Source organism: Hemibagrus wyckioides, linkage group LG19, assembly GCF_019097595.1.
Source record: "Hemibagrus wyckioides isolate EC202008001 linkage group LG19, SWU_Hwy_1.0, whole genome shotgun sequence".
Classification (NCBI taxonomy): domain Eukaryota; kingdom Metazoa; phylum Chordata; class Actinopteri; order Siluriformes; family Bagridae; genus Hemibagrus; species Hemibagrus wyckioides.
In genome coordinates, this window is record NC_080728.1 from 6,182,709 (window position 1) to 6,200,706 (window position 17,998).

General features: G+C 37.5%; 1 protein-coding gene across 2 annotated transcripts in view; it reads right to left on the reverse strand.

The window, feature by feature from the left end:
* The window catches only part of shisal1a (shisa like 1a), a 34,122-nt gene extending 18,921 nt beyond the window's left edge, over window positions 1-15,201 (reverse strand). Inside the window, exons 1-2 of one of the 2 annotated variants that reach the window (XM_058417740.1) lie at window positions 14,804-15,197; window positions 1,721-1,893 (exon numbers count right to left, since the gene is read on the reverse strand). In XM_058417740.1, coding sequence (XP_058273723.1) covers window positions 1,721-1,868 — 148 coding nt within the window. In that variant the 5' untranslated portion in view covers window positions 1,869-1,893; window positions 14,804-15,197. Of the gene's footprint in view, window positions 1-1,720; window positions 1,894-14,803 lie in introns of both variants that reach the window. The other variant, XM_058417739.1, reaches the window with a different exon arrangement.
* Window positions 15,202-17,998: the final 2,797 nt, after the last annotated feature.

The window sequence follows — 17,998 nt, forward strand, 5'->3', positions numbered from 1 at the left end:
ACTGCTGCTGCTGCTGTGGTGGATTTTGCACTCAAGTCTCCATCATTCAACATTTGAATGTCTTTGGCAAACTTAATTTATGTTGCTATAATAAATTCAGAAATTACGCTGATGCTCATACTCATAAGTTGCTTAAAAATTCCTGGTTACACTATTACACCTGTTATAGAAAGGAAATTATTACAATCACACTATCTGGTGTCACCCAGATGATAATGGCTTCCCTTTTGAGTCTGGTTCCTATCAAGGTGTCTTACCATCATTCTCACCACCGTCACCTATGACTTTCTTATTAAACTTTATATTTTTTATGCTGAAAGTTTATATTCCTGTAAAGCTGTTTTGTGACAATGTCCATTGTTAAAAGCACTAAGAAAATAAAATTGATTTGATTTGAATTAAATCACATGGTAAACCATGGTTCAGATCATTTGGGGCACGTTTCTGCACGCATCATGTGAAACTGAATAAGAGTAATTAAGAGCGATTGAGTAGCCAGCTGCAGTAATTTCCTGAAATGAGACTGTGATAATCTGTCCTGTGGTGTCCTATATTAGGTCAAGTTTTTTGATCCTGCTGGTGTATTAAACCTGGATGCCAAACCTTTCACTCAATTCCTTCAGCCTTTTCATTCAGCTTGTTTGTATATAGTCAACTATTCCATATATATAAGGGATATAATGCAATGCAACTACAGTACATGGCCAAAGGTTTATGGACACCTAAACATCAGACCAATCTGTCCTTGTTGAGCATCTCATTTTAGATTTATTCCAGATTAATGTGCTGCATTCTTCTGTGAAGGATTTCCACTAGATGTTGGAGCGTGTCTGTGGGGATTAGTGATCATTCAGCTACAAGAGCATTAGTGAGATCAGACACTGATGTTGTAAGAGTGAGGAGGTCTGGGGTTCAGTCGTTGTTCCAGTTCATCCTAAAGGTGTTCAGTGGGGTTGAGTCAGAGTCAGGGCTCTGTGCAGGACACTCCAGTTCTTTCTCTCCAACCTTAACACACTAAGTCTTCATGGAGCTCAGGGGCTTTGTGCACAGGGGCATTGTCATGCTGGAACAGGGTTTGAGTCTCTTAGATCCATTGTACAGTGTACAACGGCATCCTATATACTTGTGTTTGGGGAAGAACCACATATGAGTATGATGGTCAGATGTCCACAAACTTCTGCCCATATAGTGTATTTGTACTCCAAATATTCATATATTCAGAATATACTAGAAGATTCTTCAGAAAACAGGAAAAAATAAAACAGGTAGAAATGCCAGCACTGTCAGCATGGTCTGTGAATTCTGATTCTGATAGTCCATAATTGGGCTCAACTAGAGCTGTGTGTGGGACTGTTTTTTAATCCCACTCACAAAGTTCTTATTTGTGTTTGTACCTGCGGTGATATTTTTTTAATGAATGCAGTTGGCTCTGTTTCCCAAAAATATAAACAAACTAAAACACTTCGAAATATGTGTATGCGGTTACATTAAGGGTGTGCACATGTTAGATGTTTGAAACCTCACTAGCATGTAGATTAGTTAAGCAGCATATTATTTATTTCAAAATCAGCTGTACTAAAAAAACTATATTAAATTCTAGAGCTAATCAGGCTTTTAGTGTATTTAAGTTAGGATGGACAAAAAAAAAAAAGAGAAATCAGCTTTTTTTTTTACTTCATCCATGTGATGCGGTCTCATTCAAATCCCCAGTGATGCTCACCTGCAGTGGAGAGCAGGAGGAAGATGACAGCCAGTGTGTTGGAGGACCAGTGGCCTCGCATGGTCATCTCTCTGTCCTCATGAAGAAAAGAAGGGTGCAGGAGAGAGAGGGAGGTGTGACCTAACACACACACATTGCTTTCTTTCATCTGCTTACGCTCGTCATGCTGCAGACTGTTAAAAAACAAAACAAAACAAAGACATACTGTATGTGTACAGGCAATGACCTGCTTCTGATGTGTGTCCTAATGAATCGTCACAAATAAGGAGGTCAGTAATATAATGAACGAGGTGAAGGATCTCAGAAAGCCAAGCAGTTTAAGTATAAACAGATTTCTACACAATATTTAACTTTATTTTAACTCTGAGTAGTTACAACTGCATCTTGTATTAACCTGTTATATTTAAGAACATTATTGTATGATCATTACCTCTCTCTCTCTCTCTCTCTCTCTCAGCTTTTGTCCAGGAATATATTTGTAGTGTGCTTTCTGCCAACATTTAGCTCAGCTGTGCACTGGCCAAGAAAATAAAGGTACTGCAGCTCAGTCATCCAGGTCATTAAATTGTCTAGTAGCTGTAAGTCAACGTGACTGAAACCTGCTGTGACCTCTAAGAATTTTTGCATCTCATCTGAACTATTGAACTCAGATGACTGGTAAAAACTCTTCCAGATTATGCCCCAAGTCCACTGTTGCTTTGACTTACAACTGCATGACATCAGGTATTTTTTCTTTTGTCAGGTTGCTAAGAGAAGCCTTTCTTGAGTTCTTCTGCTCAAACAACCATTATTCTGTCTACCTGACCAAAATGGAGGTCCATAATTGTTTGACCTTTTCAGACAACTCACATTTGCAGTGTCTGAGAATTTCCTATTAGCGCTGGCTGTCCTGAGAACGAACCAACCAGACACACAAAGAGCTCCTGCTCGCAAAAGACGTGCAACTGAAATCAAAAGGAGGATCTAATATCCAGACCATAGTGCAATGATCAAATCCATTTTCGGATTTTATTAGTCACGTACACAATCGTACGCAGCACAACATGCAGTGAAATGCTTTTTACAACTGGGGCATAAAAATAGAGTCAAATAGGAATAGGTTCAAAAAAAGGGGGATTTAAAAATGAAATGAAGAGAAATAAAATGGAAGTTTATTTCATCACTACAAATCCAGGAATAATCTATATGACATACACAACCTTTTCAAAAGCTTGGAGTCTGTGTTTTCTACGATATAAAATATTTATCAGTGATGTTGCTACAGATTTTGTTTCTATAGATTTCAAATAGTTTATAGGGGAGGATAGAAGTACACTATTCGGAGAGTAAGAAACTTTTTATTCCACTCATTTTCTTTCTTTTAAGAAATGGTTTTATTGCAAGAAAATTATTCAAGTATTTATTGGTCATTTAGGATTTATGTTAGAAAATTTTATTCAATACTTTAATTTTTATATTATTCAATACACTGTTAAAAAAAATAAATAAAAATGATCAAATTCTGCAAATCATTATATAATTCTTTATCTGTAATTTTGTTGTTAAATATATGAACACGTAAAATATTTACATCAGTGGACAAAACCTTGTTTTTAAGATGCATCCTAAATCCCTGGAGGATGATAGGATAGGTTTTTTTTTTGTTTTGGATTTGTTGTGAATTATCCGTATTCGCAGATGTATTTTTAAGAGCTGTATTGCATCACCAGTGCCTTTCGTTGTTCACCTGTATTTCATAAATCAGTCCAAATGATTAAACATTAATTGAAACACCGTTCCATTTTTTCCTAGATTTATGTCGCCACGGTCTTTATTATAGTTTATAATATTTTGTTACACAAATTTGAACTTTATCACAAAAATGAATGACACTTTCGTTGTTAAATGTGATAATCACAAAAGTTATCTTTTTTGGTTTGGGACTGAGATGAAGACAATATGTGTAAAGGACTTTTATTTATTTATTTAATTTTTGTAGTGCTTTTTAAACCCCAATAATGTCCCACGTCACTTAAACACCAACAGTACCAAAGGCTCAGAAGAATGGAGAAGGTTAAGATTTGTAAAATGTTGCCTAGAGAGGAAAAAAACACCAAATGAGACTGACAGTACTCCCTTTCTATGATGCTTTGATGATTGTAAGCATTCATGGACACTATCACGCACAGGTGGAATTGTTTTGAATTGGTTTCCTGGCTTCCACAAAACAGACTGAAGTTTCTCTTCCAAACTGTTTGCTCTCACTGTGTACAGTAACTTGCTGTAATTAACTTGTTAGGTTAGATTATGTCTAGCAACTATTAGATACGCAGCTGATTTAGATTATCAGCAAACACTAGTAATTGTCACGGCTTGTTAGAGAGTAAAATCAACCATACTGTGAACTCTGCTTTTATTCCCTCCACCAGATCATCACCTTTTGTCTTCTCACAGTTGCACCTGATGGAGTCAGTTGATGGAGTCAACACACCTGGGATCTGAATGTTTACCTTGTACTACCATCTGAACTGTCTACGTGACTACGTGGCAACAGTACCATGGAGTATTTTTAGTATTCGTGTTTGCTTTTCCTTTTGGTGTCAAACAATGGTCTATTAGACACGGCTGTATGTTTTTTTTTCCTAATCTGACTGAATATGAGCTCGATAAAGTTTGATATTGTTGAAACAATATGATGTAAAAAAAAAAAAATAATGCATTTTTCACATTAACCAAAAAACCATGAACAAGAAGCAGTCTGCTGTGAAGCCAAAAGTTCTTACTTATTTAGCAGACCTGGATGGAGAGCAGAGTATAGCCTTATGTTGTCATGTAATGACAATACTTAATGAAGGGGAAAAACACTGCACTTTCTCATAATTCTCATTTAAGACCTTTTATTTTATTTGTAATATAATAGCAATAACATGCAATTATTGTATATTAGTGTGAAAAGGGTCCATTTTCCTAAAAGATTGTTTGCTATAATATTTTACAGCTTATCTGTGTAAAGTGTCCACATGATAAATGACTGTAATTTGCTGATTTTCTACTGATTCACCTTCAGCCAGTCTTTATTAAACATCTCAACATGCTGGAGCTTTAGGAGCCAAATTTCATAGTGAACAAATGGGGGGAAAAATACACCCCAAACCAAACCTATTTCTTTCTAAAACGTTTTGCTACAGATTATGATTTGTTTGACTTGTTTTAATAATAATAATAATAATAATAATAATAATAATAATAAAAAACTTAATGGCCCTAAAATGTATAATAATACAAAATAGAATGTAAAATAAAACAAAATAAAAATAATATAAATAAATTAAAATAAAAATGCTATTTGTTAAAATAAAATTGACAATAGTTTAATAATGATAATTTAAAATAACTTTTTTCTAAAGTATTTATTTATTTATTTATTTATTTATTTATTTATTTATTTATTTATTTCAGATCTTTTGTGCTTGTTAGTAACCAGGTGAAAGAAAGAGTCAAAAGGTTTACTTGTATTCTCTTGTGCTGCACTAACAGATACACACACCACAACCATGTGAAGGGCTTCTTCCATAAATATAGCTTAGGAAAATAATACAGTGACAGGGAAAATATGAAAAACTGTGTATTTCAAAATTACATTTATATGACTGTATTATAAATCTTCTAATGTTAAAAGAGCTAAAGAGATACCAGTGGATCATCTGTACATCTCTTGCAAAGTAGTGAACATGGCAGTTAAAGAGGTTTTAAAGTAAATTTGAGCTTTTAGTTAATAATGAGAATCCCAGTGGTTTCTCTGAGCCGAGATGCTCTGGGAATCACAGAGACTGTAAACAGAGAACAATGCTTCCAGTCACAACAAAAACTCCTACCTTTCAGACACATTACTCCCAGACAGTGAGGGAGTAGAGACGAATATAAAAGATGATTTTCTTTTTATGATGCTTTTGCAACACACACACACACACACACACAATGCTTTTATTCCATTTGATCATTTTAAAGAAAACCTCAATATCTGAAGTGCAACAGAAAACTATTACATCGTACAAACAAATAAACAATAAAAATAAATAAATAAATAATATTATACTATAATAATAATTCTGTTAATGTGAGATTAATTTCACTATGAAAATAATATTAAATAGATTTTTTTCTTTTTCTTTTTTTTTAAATTTCTTTTTAAAAATTTCTTTTTACAATTATTTACAATTTTACTTCAAATTCAATTCACTATTCAAATTCATACTGAGATATTGAATCATACACAGTAAGACATGCAATGAAATGCTCTTTTTGACTGCCTATGTTATTAAATAGAATTAAATGAGAGTAAATTAGGCTAAGAATAGAATTTTAATAAAATAGAATTGAACTATACAGGTAAGAAAGGGAGAAGAATATAGAAAGTATTAAAATAAATATAAATGAATACAGCTCGGTGGCAGAACAGTATAACTATTATAAATAAAGTGCAGATGTGTGCAATTGTGAGCAATTTTAGTGGTTGCTGGTGAACTTAAAATCGTTTGATTCTGTGTGAAATCTTAACACTTTCCTAACAGCATACATTTTTGGCTTTTCTGTATTTAAATGAATTAATATAACAGAAGGTAGTCAGTCCCTCCCAATCATCAAGCTAGCTCAGCTCATCATAGACCTATTAACAACCAGTCAGGATGAAGTTAGCCCGAATATTCCACACTTAAAGCTTAAGGTGGATGAGCTACAACAGCAGGAGACCACACTGATTTCCTCTCCTGTCAGGCTACATCAGTCTGCAGTAGGCAAGCCTCACAAAACCAGATAGGTGAGGATTGAAAAACATCATCTTGTCTTTTCGCAATGTTCACCTGTTCGGGTTCAGTGCCCATGATAGCCTCAGCTTCCTGTTTTTATCTGACAGGAATGAAACCTGGTGTGATCTGCTATTACAGTTCATCCACCTCAATGATCAACACTTTGTATGTCCTGAGATGCCTTTCTGCTTGACACATTTGTAAAGAGTGGTTATTTGAGTTCTTTTCAGCTCAGATTAGTTTGATCATTCTCCTGTGACGTCTCTCATCAACATGGTGCAGAACTGAGTGGATGTTTTTTGTTCTCTGCACCGTTCTGTGTAAACTCCAGAAGCTGTTGTAATTAAAGGAAAATTTCCAAAATATTGAAACTACTAGCACTATCAAACAGACCACAATCAGAGTCACTGAGATCACATTACCTTCTTCATTCTGATGAAGGACATAAACTAAAGCTCTTGACCTTTATGTGTTGCACTGCTGCCACCTGACTTGGCTGATAGGACAACCACATGGATGTGTAAGTATTCCTATTAAAGTGTCCAGTATGTGTATGAATAATTCCATGGGACTGGCAGGAATAAAAAAGATTAGCAAAAATGTCTTAGTAAATAAGGTTTACTAATAAAATGACTGAATATAAAATGGAATATGTGTGTCAGTGAAGTGGAGCGCATGGTTTCATCTATAACAACCGGCTTACTGTTTTAAACTCTTCATACGCATACAGGATAACACGGATGAATCGTCAGAGAGAAGATGAGCATGCTTAGGCGGGGGATTCTGAATTTGATGTACTGGTAGAAGTAAATAAAAAACGCCTGAGCAGTCCTCAGATACATGTGGAGCACAAACGCTTGATAGGAAACATCTCAGTGAGAAAAGCAGATGTGTGTTCCTCTACGACAGTGAACGATTCCACAAGAGACGTCTACTGCCTAATGTATGCTGTATGCTTCATACCACACTGAAAAGGTGTGTGTGTGTGTGTGTGTACAACAGAAAGACAGTGTGACAAAAAGGGAGTGGAATGATGCAATAGTTTTAATGAGTAGTATTCTCACTGCAGCTCCAAGGACCTTTCTACTTCATTGTCCATTCCTCTCTCTCTCTCTCTCTCTCTCTCTGTCTCTCTCGGCATAAGTGTCGATCGGATCCCTCTCCCATCACTCCCTCCATTAACCCCACACTGTCAGCAGATCCATGTTCAGTTTACAGCTATACCAACAAACCCTTGCAGTCCGAATTGACTGTATGTCATAGCACATCACCCAAATCAGCCAAATCCCCCTCAACTTCCTGTTAAAGCTCTCCAAGAAAACTCATTAGCTGTAATAAACATGAAGAACACACAAAATCTCATGCTAACGATCCCATTTAACACTATCACTATTCTCAATCCGATCCATCTCACATTCACCACGAGGTAATAAAACATGTCCTGGCATTAGAAGCATCAGAATTAATAGCAAATAAAAATTCTTTGAAGTTACGTATCTAGTCCTTACTAATAAATCAAGTAATTTTACTTTATTTTACTACTTTATTTATTTTACTCATTGATTAAAACGAATTAAATAAATAAATAAAAGATAACATAACTTGGAGGATGGTAATCATATCAGGAGTGGAGTTCTGCTAGTGTTTATATCTACAGAGCTCGTTCTTGGCCTGTTAGTACCTTGCGGTCCGCTGTGAATTTGGACATCTGCTGTGTGTCTCGGATGCAAACCAACCCTCTGCTTTTATATGCTAAAAAGAGAAAACACAAACAAATGGCATACAATAATGTCCCACGCACACGAGGCCCGCACCACGCTGTTACCTTGGAAACACACAGAGAGATAAAGAAAGCAAAGTATTTTATTTTTAACTACAGTGATTACGATCTCTTTTTGAAGGTGATGAAGACAGGAGACGCATAAGTTTGAAGTTTGAACTCAAACTTTGATTTCTGTTTTGATTCGATGACCAATTGCTAAATTTTTTTTTTTGTTAACAGTAAAAAAGTTGCTCCTGGAATTCAGTGTTTCACATTTGGGGGCATGGTGGCTTATTAGTTAGCACAATTGCCTCCCACTTCTGGGGTTGTGGTACGATTTCTGCCTTCTTCATGTTTTTCCCTGTGCTTTGGGATTCTTCTTTTGGTGCTCTTGGTTTCCTCACCTCAGTCCAAAGACTTGTAGGTTTCGAGTGTCATCTCGAAATCATCCTTAGTTTGTGTGTATGTGTGTGTGTGTGTGATTGTGCTCTGTGATGCCATCCAAGGTGTCTTCTACCTTATGCCCCATGTTCCTTGGGATAAACTTCAGAAAATGTACAGATACATTTAGTATAGAAGCGTATAATAAGTGTAGGAGGTGTGACGTTGTTGGTATATTCAAGACGTAAACTATGTAAAGAATTTCCAGAACTGATTCAACAACAACGAATATTGTCCCTCAACTGAAAGGTTGAAAAATGTTATTTCACTCTCTTAAGGATTTTTATTACTGATTATTATCCTGTCACTATCTCAACGTTAAATGTATATTCTCATCTAAAATCCATTGAAGTAATTCTTCCCTATTCAACCTCCAACTATGGACAAAATTATTAAAGTTTTTGCTATATTGAAAAGCCTGTCTTGGCTCTACTTCAATTGTACTGAAAGATATAGATATATGTTTGTCACTACAAAACAAAAAGAAATTGTTAAGAACTCTGGCAAATTAATATTTAATAGTTAATAATTAATATTTCTAATTCTTCTACATCTTCAGCCTGTTCTTAGTGGCTTAATTCATTTTCGTGGCAAATAATTTTGCTATGTTCTAAAAAATAATAAACGCATAAAATTAGAAAGGTGATCAGCTAATACAGCAACACAGCAAGACAATTTTAAGTTCTAAATAAGTTTCAATAATCATACTGTATATTTGGTTTATTATAAACCAACCATAGGAAATAGATTTTTTCCCATTTTATTACTTAAGTGTTGAATATACATGCCATGATCAAAATGTAATGTTTAGAATATGCCATAAACTATTTCTGTAGATTTTTCATGGTTTAGAAATGAAAGGTTAATTGGATTGTCCTCTGAGGCAAACTTTGTAAGGTTCTCCACAGAACCCCTCAACAGAACGGTTCTCATAAAATAGGGATTTTTTCAAGTAGAATTTTCTTTGCCTGGAGCTATGGATGATTAACTATTCCATGAAGAAGTGCTTTTTTTCCCCTAAACCTGTACAGGCATCAAAGAGCAATAAATCTGTCTAATTTTAGCATCTACTGTATCTCAGCTGCCAAGTCAAATGATCTAAACTTTAGTTAGTGTTGAAGGTGATCAGAATATGGATGATGCACATCCAAGAAAATAGCTTTCAGGGAAAAATGAACCCTCTGCTCTTTCATTAGTGTGTCCTTGGATGCAAAATGGCTTTTATGGAGAGTTCCACAGAGAGCTGTTCACATGCTGGACAAAACACTGCCTGCTCATTCTCTCAAGGCCAAACTGGAAATGTGTGCACAAGTGAACAAGAAACAGCGACAGAGAAAGAATTGCATGAGGAGAGAAAGAGAGCTGGGGAAAGGAGAAAAGAAAAATACAGACTAGAAGAAAGGATAAGAACTTGAAAAGCGGGGAGAGGAAGGGATGAGAACCAGAAGGACATGAGGCGTGAACCAAAATAAACCCCCCCCAAAAAATGTACGGGTAATTATTAACTGCATTATGTCTTCTAAATTCATTATGAGAGTTCTCCTTATCTGTCATAGTTAGTGAAGGAAATGCAGTTGCACTACAGAGAATAAATGAATTAATAATTGCATTAACATTTAATATTTTCCTGTTTAAACAAGACACTGTATTATCAAAAGAAGACTAGGCAACACTCTCTCTCTCTCTCTCTCTCAAGGCAACACTCGTGCTTCTAAACACATAAACACCGCTCCTCCTCAGTGTCTTCCTATTAAATAGCTCCTCCACAGTTTTGCCACATGCTCACAGCTCAAAGAAGCCCATCTAGATTCAAAACATCCGCAGGGCTGCACGCAAACTCTCTGTGAATTTGAATAAGTCACTGTTTACCCCCTAAACTTGAAACAACAACGAGAGAATGAGAAAACAGCAAAGTGGGAGAACACAGTATAATGGATGTTCTCTGCTTTCAAGAAGGAGTCAAAGACTGCTACAGTACAAAACTTAAAAGCTTCACGACTGTCATTCTGCCAAACACAGATAAGGTCCAGAGCAGGTGATATATCTTTTAAATGGGCTTGGATAGATAGACGCAGTGGTATCTAGTCTGTCTGAAACACATGAAGCATCTGAGATTTGAGCATTTTTTCATGAATTCGCTTATAATGAACGGTTAAATGTGTCATTAACAGTGCTGGATATCTACAGTATAGCTATTGGATCATCCTTACAAACAATCGAAAGCACATTTTCCTTTCATTATCATGCTTTTGCACATATTTGTTCTGTTCTGTTCAGTCTTCTCTACCTCTAATTGCAGTTCCTGGATCTTCTGCCCCATTACACTTAAAAGGGAAACACTGATCAGCATGCACCGATGAAATGCTCTGCGCAGCGTGTAACTAATATTAGTGCTCTGGTTTTCATCAACAGTGCGTCTTCGGTAGGAGGGATTACGCTGGGAATACCCTCAGATGTGTATCTGTTCACAATAAGTGTCAGGCAGAACTAGTGAAAAACCATTTGATGGAGCACATCTTTAATGTCATGTCATCCTTTCTTTAAATATTATTGTTACCATTGCATGGTTCTTCCAAAACCAAGGAGCCAAAGAACTCTCATTCAGAAGGCAAAACAAATCTTTTTTAAACGCTTACCTCTAGAGCTGCATGGTTAAAGTTGTTGTGTTGTGTGGTCAGGAATGGTAGAAGAGGTTTAGGAGATATTTAAACTGAAAAGAAGAAAAGGAACTTCTAATAGTAATGTACTAAATCAAGATAAACTACTACATCTCTCTCTCTCTCTCTCTCTCTCTCTCTCTCACTCACTCACCCTTTCTCTCCGTCTCTCTCTGTCTGTCTTACTCACTCACTTACCCTCTCTCGCTCTGTCTCTCTTTCTCTCTGTCTGTTTCCCTCTCTCTGTCTGTCTCACTCACTTACCCTCTCTCTCTGTCTCTCTCTGTCTGTCTCACTCACTCACTTACCCTCTCTCGCTCTGTCTCTCTTTCTCTCTGTCTGTTTCACTCACTCACTCACTCACTCACTCACTCACTCACTCTTGGTTATCCTCTCTCTCTGTCTCTCTCTCTGTCTGTCTCACTCACTCACTTACCCTCTCTCGCTCTGTCTCTCTTTCTCACTGTCTGTCTCACTCACTCACTCACTTACTCACTTACCCTCTCTCTCTGTCTCTCTCTGTCTCACTCACTCACTTACCCTCTCTCGCTCTGTCTCTCTTTCTTTCTGTCTGTTTCACTCACTCACTCACTTACTCACTCTTGGTTATCCTCTCTCTCTGTCTCTCTCTCTCTGTCTGTCTCACTCACTCACTTACCCTCTCTCGCTCTGTCTCTCTTTCTCACTATCTGTTTCACTCACTCACTAACTCACTCACTTATCCTCTCTCTCTCTGCATCTCTCTTTCTGTCTGTCTCACTCACTCACTCACTCACTTATCCTCTCTCTCTCTGCATCTCTCTTTCTGTCTGTCTGTCTGTCTGTCTCACTCACTCACTCATTCACTCACTCACCCTTTCTCTGTCTCTCTCTCTCTGTCTCATTCACTTACTCACTTACCCTCTCTCTCTCTCTCTCTCTCTCTCTCTCTTTATCACCCACCCACTTACCCTCTCTCTCTGTCTCTCTCTCTATCTCTCTCTCCCTCACTTACTTATTTACCCTCTCTCTATCTCTCTCTCTCTCTCTCTCTCTCTCTCTCACACTCACTCATTTACCCTCTCTATCTCTGACTCTCTCTCTCTCTGACTTTTCATTGCCTGCCCGAGTGGATTTGTTTACTCTCACCCACTGTTCACCTCATCAGCTCTTACTAATGTAAGAAAAATGGATGGAGTTTTAACTCTAATGTGTCTCACATTAACAGAAGGTGTTCGAGAGTCAGCTTTTCGCTACAGTGACCCAAAGTGAAGCTCCGATTACACTCTATTACACTGATCCCAGTAGGTTAGTCTGTGAAAATGCCATCTTCACTGTTGTACACTGAGCTGCTGTCGTGTTTTTGCGGCTCTGCATCAAACTACAAAAATCTGTTTTGTCTCTATTTCTGCTAACTGACTTCACAAAGTCAAAGGGCTTGAAATGAAGATATCTTTGTCATGGTTTTTCTCTTTCCTAGAGGCAAATCACCCATGCTGGAATGATTTTGGTATGATGGCTGAAATATTACTCCTATTAATCCGCTATGCTTTTGTTCTCTTCCTAAATGCATTTCTCACCTAAGAGGGATGACGTACCGTGCCTAAAATTAGTCGCCTAAATTTGGGCCCTAATTCTAAGGGAGATTTTTTTTCACCCGTTCTGTTCGGACAATGTTTCAGAAAGTTCTGAATAAATGTCTTGTGAAAAATGTGCTTGGCAAAAATTGAGCTGAGAGTCATTTAAAAAAAAAGAAGAAGAAGAAGTATATAGTGGATCTGCTGGTGCATTAAGCCCCTGATTTACAGAGTCTGAAAGAGCCCTCAGGAGAAGGCACTACTCTCACTCCATCTTAAAGTGCATCCTCTTCAGTGTGACGACCCTGACTGCTCCCAGGAACATGCTGGGGTTTGTTTGGAAATGTTAATGGCACATCCACTCAGCAAAACTAATATTCTCCTCAAATGTTTGATTTTCTTCTAATTTTCTTTTACCCCTGGCTAAATCATAACCGTGCTCAAATCTTCACAACCAACAATACAACTGCCAAAACAACAAGAACACTTAATAAACAGAACAACAGACAAACAACAAAGATGCAACAGAGATGCTATTCGAAACATAATCAGATCCAGAAGAGAAAGGAATCACCATGTAACAGCTGGTCCAATGTGACCAGGTTGCGTTGATTATTATGTTAATTAAATAGAAATGAGTAAATCTCCCCACACAACACAGATCAGATTACTGTATGCCATACTGTAACTGAATGTTTTAGGTGTCATTTGAGTTATTTTCAAATAATATGGATCGTATAATTAGTTTTGATATCTTCAAGGTGGTACAGATGTTCATTTCACTATTCAAACAGAGCACAAAATCAATCTTCCGGTGAAAAATGCGTGCAAAATGAAAAAAAGAGGATGGCAACAAAAGGTTTTCTTCAATCCTTTAAACCTAAATGCCAGTGCCTTATTGATGAGCTCTAAAGCGTATCACATGAGAGGGTATAGAGACTACAGTCATCTGTCATCTGATGTTAGTTCAGACGGCTCTGCTCCTCTCATTTGCACATTAAAACCACAGAAAAACAAAAGGCTCTGCTACTATTATCTAGAACATCTCTTTCATCAGGATAGATCTTTAGTCTTAGCTTCATTAGAGGCAGTGATTAAACTGGGATGAAACAGAGAAATTCATTTTGAGCCATTGAAAGCCCAGATCAAACGCAGGATGCACTTGTGTACATGTTTCCAAGTTATGAATAATCTGCAGAATGAAAGCAACTATGGAGTTTTTCTGAACGCTGATCGAGTATCCTGTCAGACTGATTGTGGCACTGGACAATAAATGACATATCCGCTACATCGCATTTGCAGAGTTTCAGACAGGCATGGGGATCTTACAGTGCCTCAGGTATCTCTGGTATGAGTGTGTGTATCTCTTGCTTAGACACACATGCATGAAGTTGAACAGTTCCCCTCCTACTGGGTTACCGCTTTAAAGTGAGGGTTGTTTCATTATCCTTAGACTCCTGTTAACATAAAATTACTACTACTCTTACCGCCAGTTTTAATCCATGTTCAGAAAGGAAAACGCGCACACGACAGCGATATTCAAAGTTATATGCCCACATACATCTGCAAAATTAAACACACCCTAAGTGTAAATGATTATATGTGTAATACATGAATGAATGGTAAGTAGTAAAGCATGGAAACCTAATATCTGGGTAGATAAAGCCAGTGTCTGGATCAGAAGCAAGCAAATAATCCAACAAGCTGATTACCACACAGATCAAATGATGCTTCATGTCAACAATGCACTAAATAATGCATCAGCGTTTAGAATATAAGTACAAATTAAATCTGTTTGAAGCAGAGGAGGAAATATCCACTCAACTGAAGCAAAGTTTTCTTTAAGTTGATTTTTTAATACAAAGCAAAAAATGTGTTCTTACCCATGACTGAATAATGCTGGAGCCTGTATTCCTCTTGTTTTGTGCTTTTTTTGTTGTTGTTTGTTCTTGGAGAATCAGTTTGCAGCCTCGTGCAGCATATTGAATGTGTTCTTCATGCAGACCGGATCAAGAGAGTCCACTTCTCCATGCGCACACACACGCATTCTACTGCTGCCGCAGCTGTGAAGTGAAAACCAGTTAGGAGTGTGTGGGACATACAGAGTAAACAAGTGGAGAGAGAGGAGGAGGAGGAGGAGGAGGAGAGCTGCACACTTCCTCTGCACTCAATCCTGCACCCACTCCGGTAACGCAGAGTGAGTGAGACAGAGAGAGGTATGGACTGATCCTGAGAGAATAACAGAGAAAATAGAAAGAGACTGAGAGAGGGAGTGCGCACGTGTGTGTGTGTGTGTGAGAGAGAGAGATAGAGGAAGAGAGAGAGAGAGAGAGAGAGAGAGAGAGAGAGAAAGGAGGTAGAACGATCGTCTATTCGTGTGTGTGTGTGTGTGTGTGTGTGTGTGTGTGTATGTGTACGTGTGTGTGTGTGTGTGTGTGTATGTGGGTGTGTTTGTAAGCGTTTTAATGGTTGGATATTGCTATGATGGAGATGTGAGTAAGTGTTGGGACCCCAGGACAAAATTCTGTGTGTGTGTGTTTCAATGTGTTCAGAATAAGTAAATAAGTAATACATCAATAAGTACCAAAGCACACTTATGTGTCACTTTTGGCACTACTTTTCTTATGCACACACACACACACACACACACACACACTTGTCTTACTATCCTTGTAAGGATCCCTTCCACTAATTATTAACATAGCTATTTATTTATATGCCAACACCTAAATCTAATCCTAATTTTAACCTTAGCTTTTGAAAAATTCTTTCTCATTAAAATCAGTCAAATGTCTCCACAAGGTCGAAATACACATCCTGGTCCTCACCAATATACCCAGACATGACACATCAAGCTTCTGGCCTGATACATGCATGAACATACTTCCTAATGTCCATGCATTTCCATCACATATGGTTATAAATATTGCTATCTTTCACTACTTGGTGTTCTATGCTTAGAAAGTAAACCAGGAAACACACTAGCACCAGCACACTGGCACACCCTGCACTTCATGAAGCCTAAAGCATCAACTCTGCTGAATCTCCTCACAGATAAACTGCTGACTTCAACCCAGGGTATTTATACTTGACAGCCATCTGTTGCCACTGGCAGTCGGCAGAGTGTCAACTACTGAAACTGTGTCAGTTTACTTTTCCTTATAGTGCCCTAAAGGTTTATTGGTTTGCTCACCTAGGGAAAGCTGTTATGTTTTTGTGTAGAACTATAAAAGTTTTTCCTTTCAGTATTCCAAGTACAAGCTCTTTAGGAAACAAGGGCCCTTGAGGTAAAGTGTATGAGAGTGCAATATACCAAATATGGGTCAAATACAGATTTAATAATGTGGCATGAGCAAAGAGAGAGAGAGAGAGAGAGAGAGAGAGAGAGAGAGAGAGAGAGAGAGATGGGAGAAGTTCTAGTAAGCAGGGAATATAAATAAACTGCATAACTAAATGCTTGCTTACAATTTCACCTAATTGATCATTTAATTGTTTTGGTTAAGTAGGTAGGGCTGTGCTGCTGGAGGTATAGAGCAGATAGGTAGGAGTGATGAAGAAACAAGGAGGTACATTACAGACAAGAGCTCCCTTTCCAACATTGGGTCAAACTTGGGGCTTGAAATGAATATACAGGGTGAAAACTCTAATCCTTAGTGCTTTTATATCATGATAAATGTTTTCCAGCTAGTTTTGTTCTGCCAAGTAAGCCATGATTCCACATTATTGCTTATTATTTGTCATCATCAAAAAGGGCACTGGTTGCTCAGTGTTAGGTTTCTCACCTATCATGCAGAAGTTCCAGGTTCGATTTCCAGCCGGTGCCCAAACCCCAGCCGCTGGACGCAGTGCCGGTCCCAAGCCCGGATAAAATGGGAGGGTTGCGTCAGGAGGTGCATCCGGTGTAAAACCTGTGCCAAGTTGTTGTGTAGACTAGTTGGTCCGCTGTGTTGACCCCTCACACCTGTATGGAGCAGCTGAAAGATCACCAACAATTGTCATCATCAAAGACATACAATTTTGGAAGAGGTAACATCTTCATAAATGTTTAAAGGATTGACATACAGACATCTAACAACAATTTGAACAAGACATTAAAAATAATAATGTACTAATCACCCACCATACAGGAACACATGTATAAAGACTCCTCTCTGTCCTGGCATCCACGTGGTAAAATGATCTGACCATCACTGGATGTCTTCAGACAGAATCTTATCATAAAAATATGACTATAATTAATGTAAGAAAATATTACTGAGGTACTCTACTAACTCATAGTATCTCCTCATTTACAGGGTTTTCTTACTAGTATCCTTTAACCCTGAACTATCAGAGGACTTGTTTCCCCTGGAGCCTATAAGGCACCTGATAAGAGCTGTAGGTGTAAATGTAAATTCATAAATCTGTACAACACGAGGCAGACATGCAGGCAGACACACAAAGGGATGTCAGATGGGCTAGGGGAAGAAAAAAAAAATCCAAAAATGAAAAAACAAAAAAAACAAAACAAAACAAAAACAAAGCAGTTTAAGAAAACAAGCCCAAAAGTGGAGCAGGATGGGTAATGTTCTCATGGTTTGATCTTCTGAATGCTTTTGCCTTCAAAAACGGCCATAAAATAATAAGCAGCAGGACAAACGTCTTCATCTGAACCAGCTGCTTTTTGTTTTTTTAATGTTCTAAGAATCACGTATGGTTTGCATGTTTGATGTTGGTGTCAGAGGCACAGCAAAGGGGCTTATAGTCTGAATTTTGCAGTTTTAGACCAGAGTCTGAGGGTCTAGAGCACGTGTGTGTGCATGTGTGTGTGTGTGTGTGTGTGTCTTACTCCAGCTTTATCACTATTAAAGCACTACCTAAGACTTATAATCAACCACTTATAAGACCTAAATTTATAAAATGCATTTTACCCCAGCACTGTTGAATCTTCAAATCTGATTGGTTAGAAGTTGTTTTTTTAATTTTCTATAACATCAGCTCCAACAGTAGTCCCGACTGTAATTCTAATTATTGTTATATGTCTATATAAAGCTATCTATCTAATCCATTTCAATTATTACTATAGCATTAACATAATC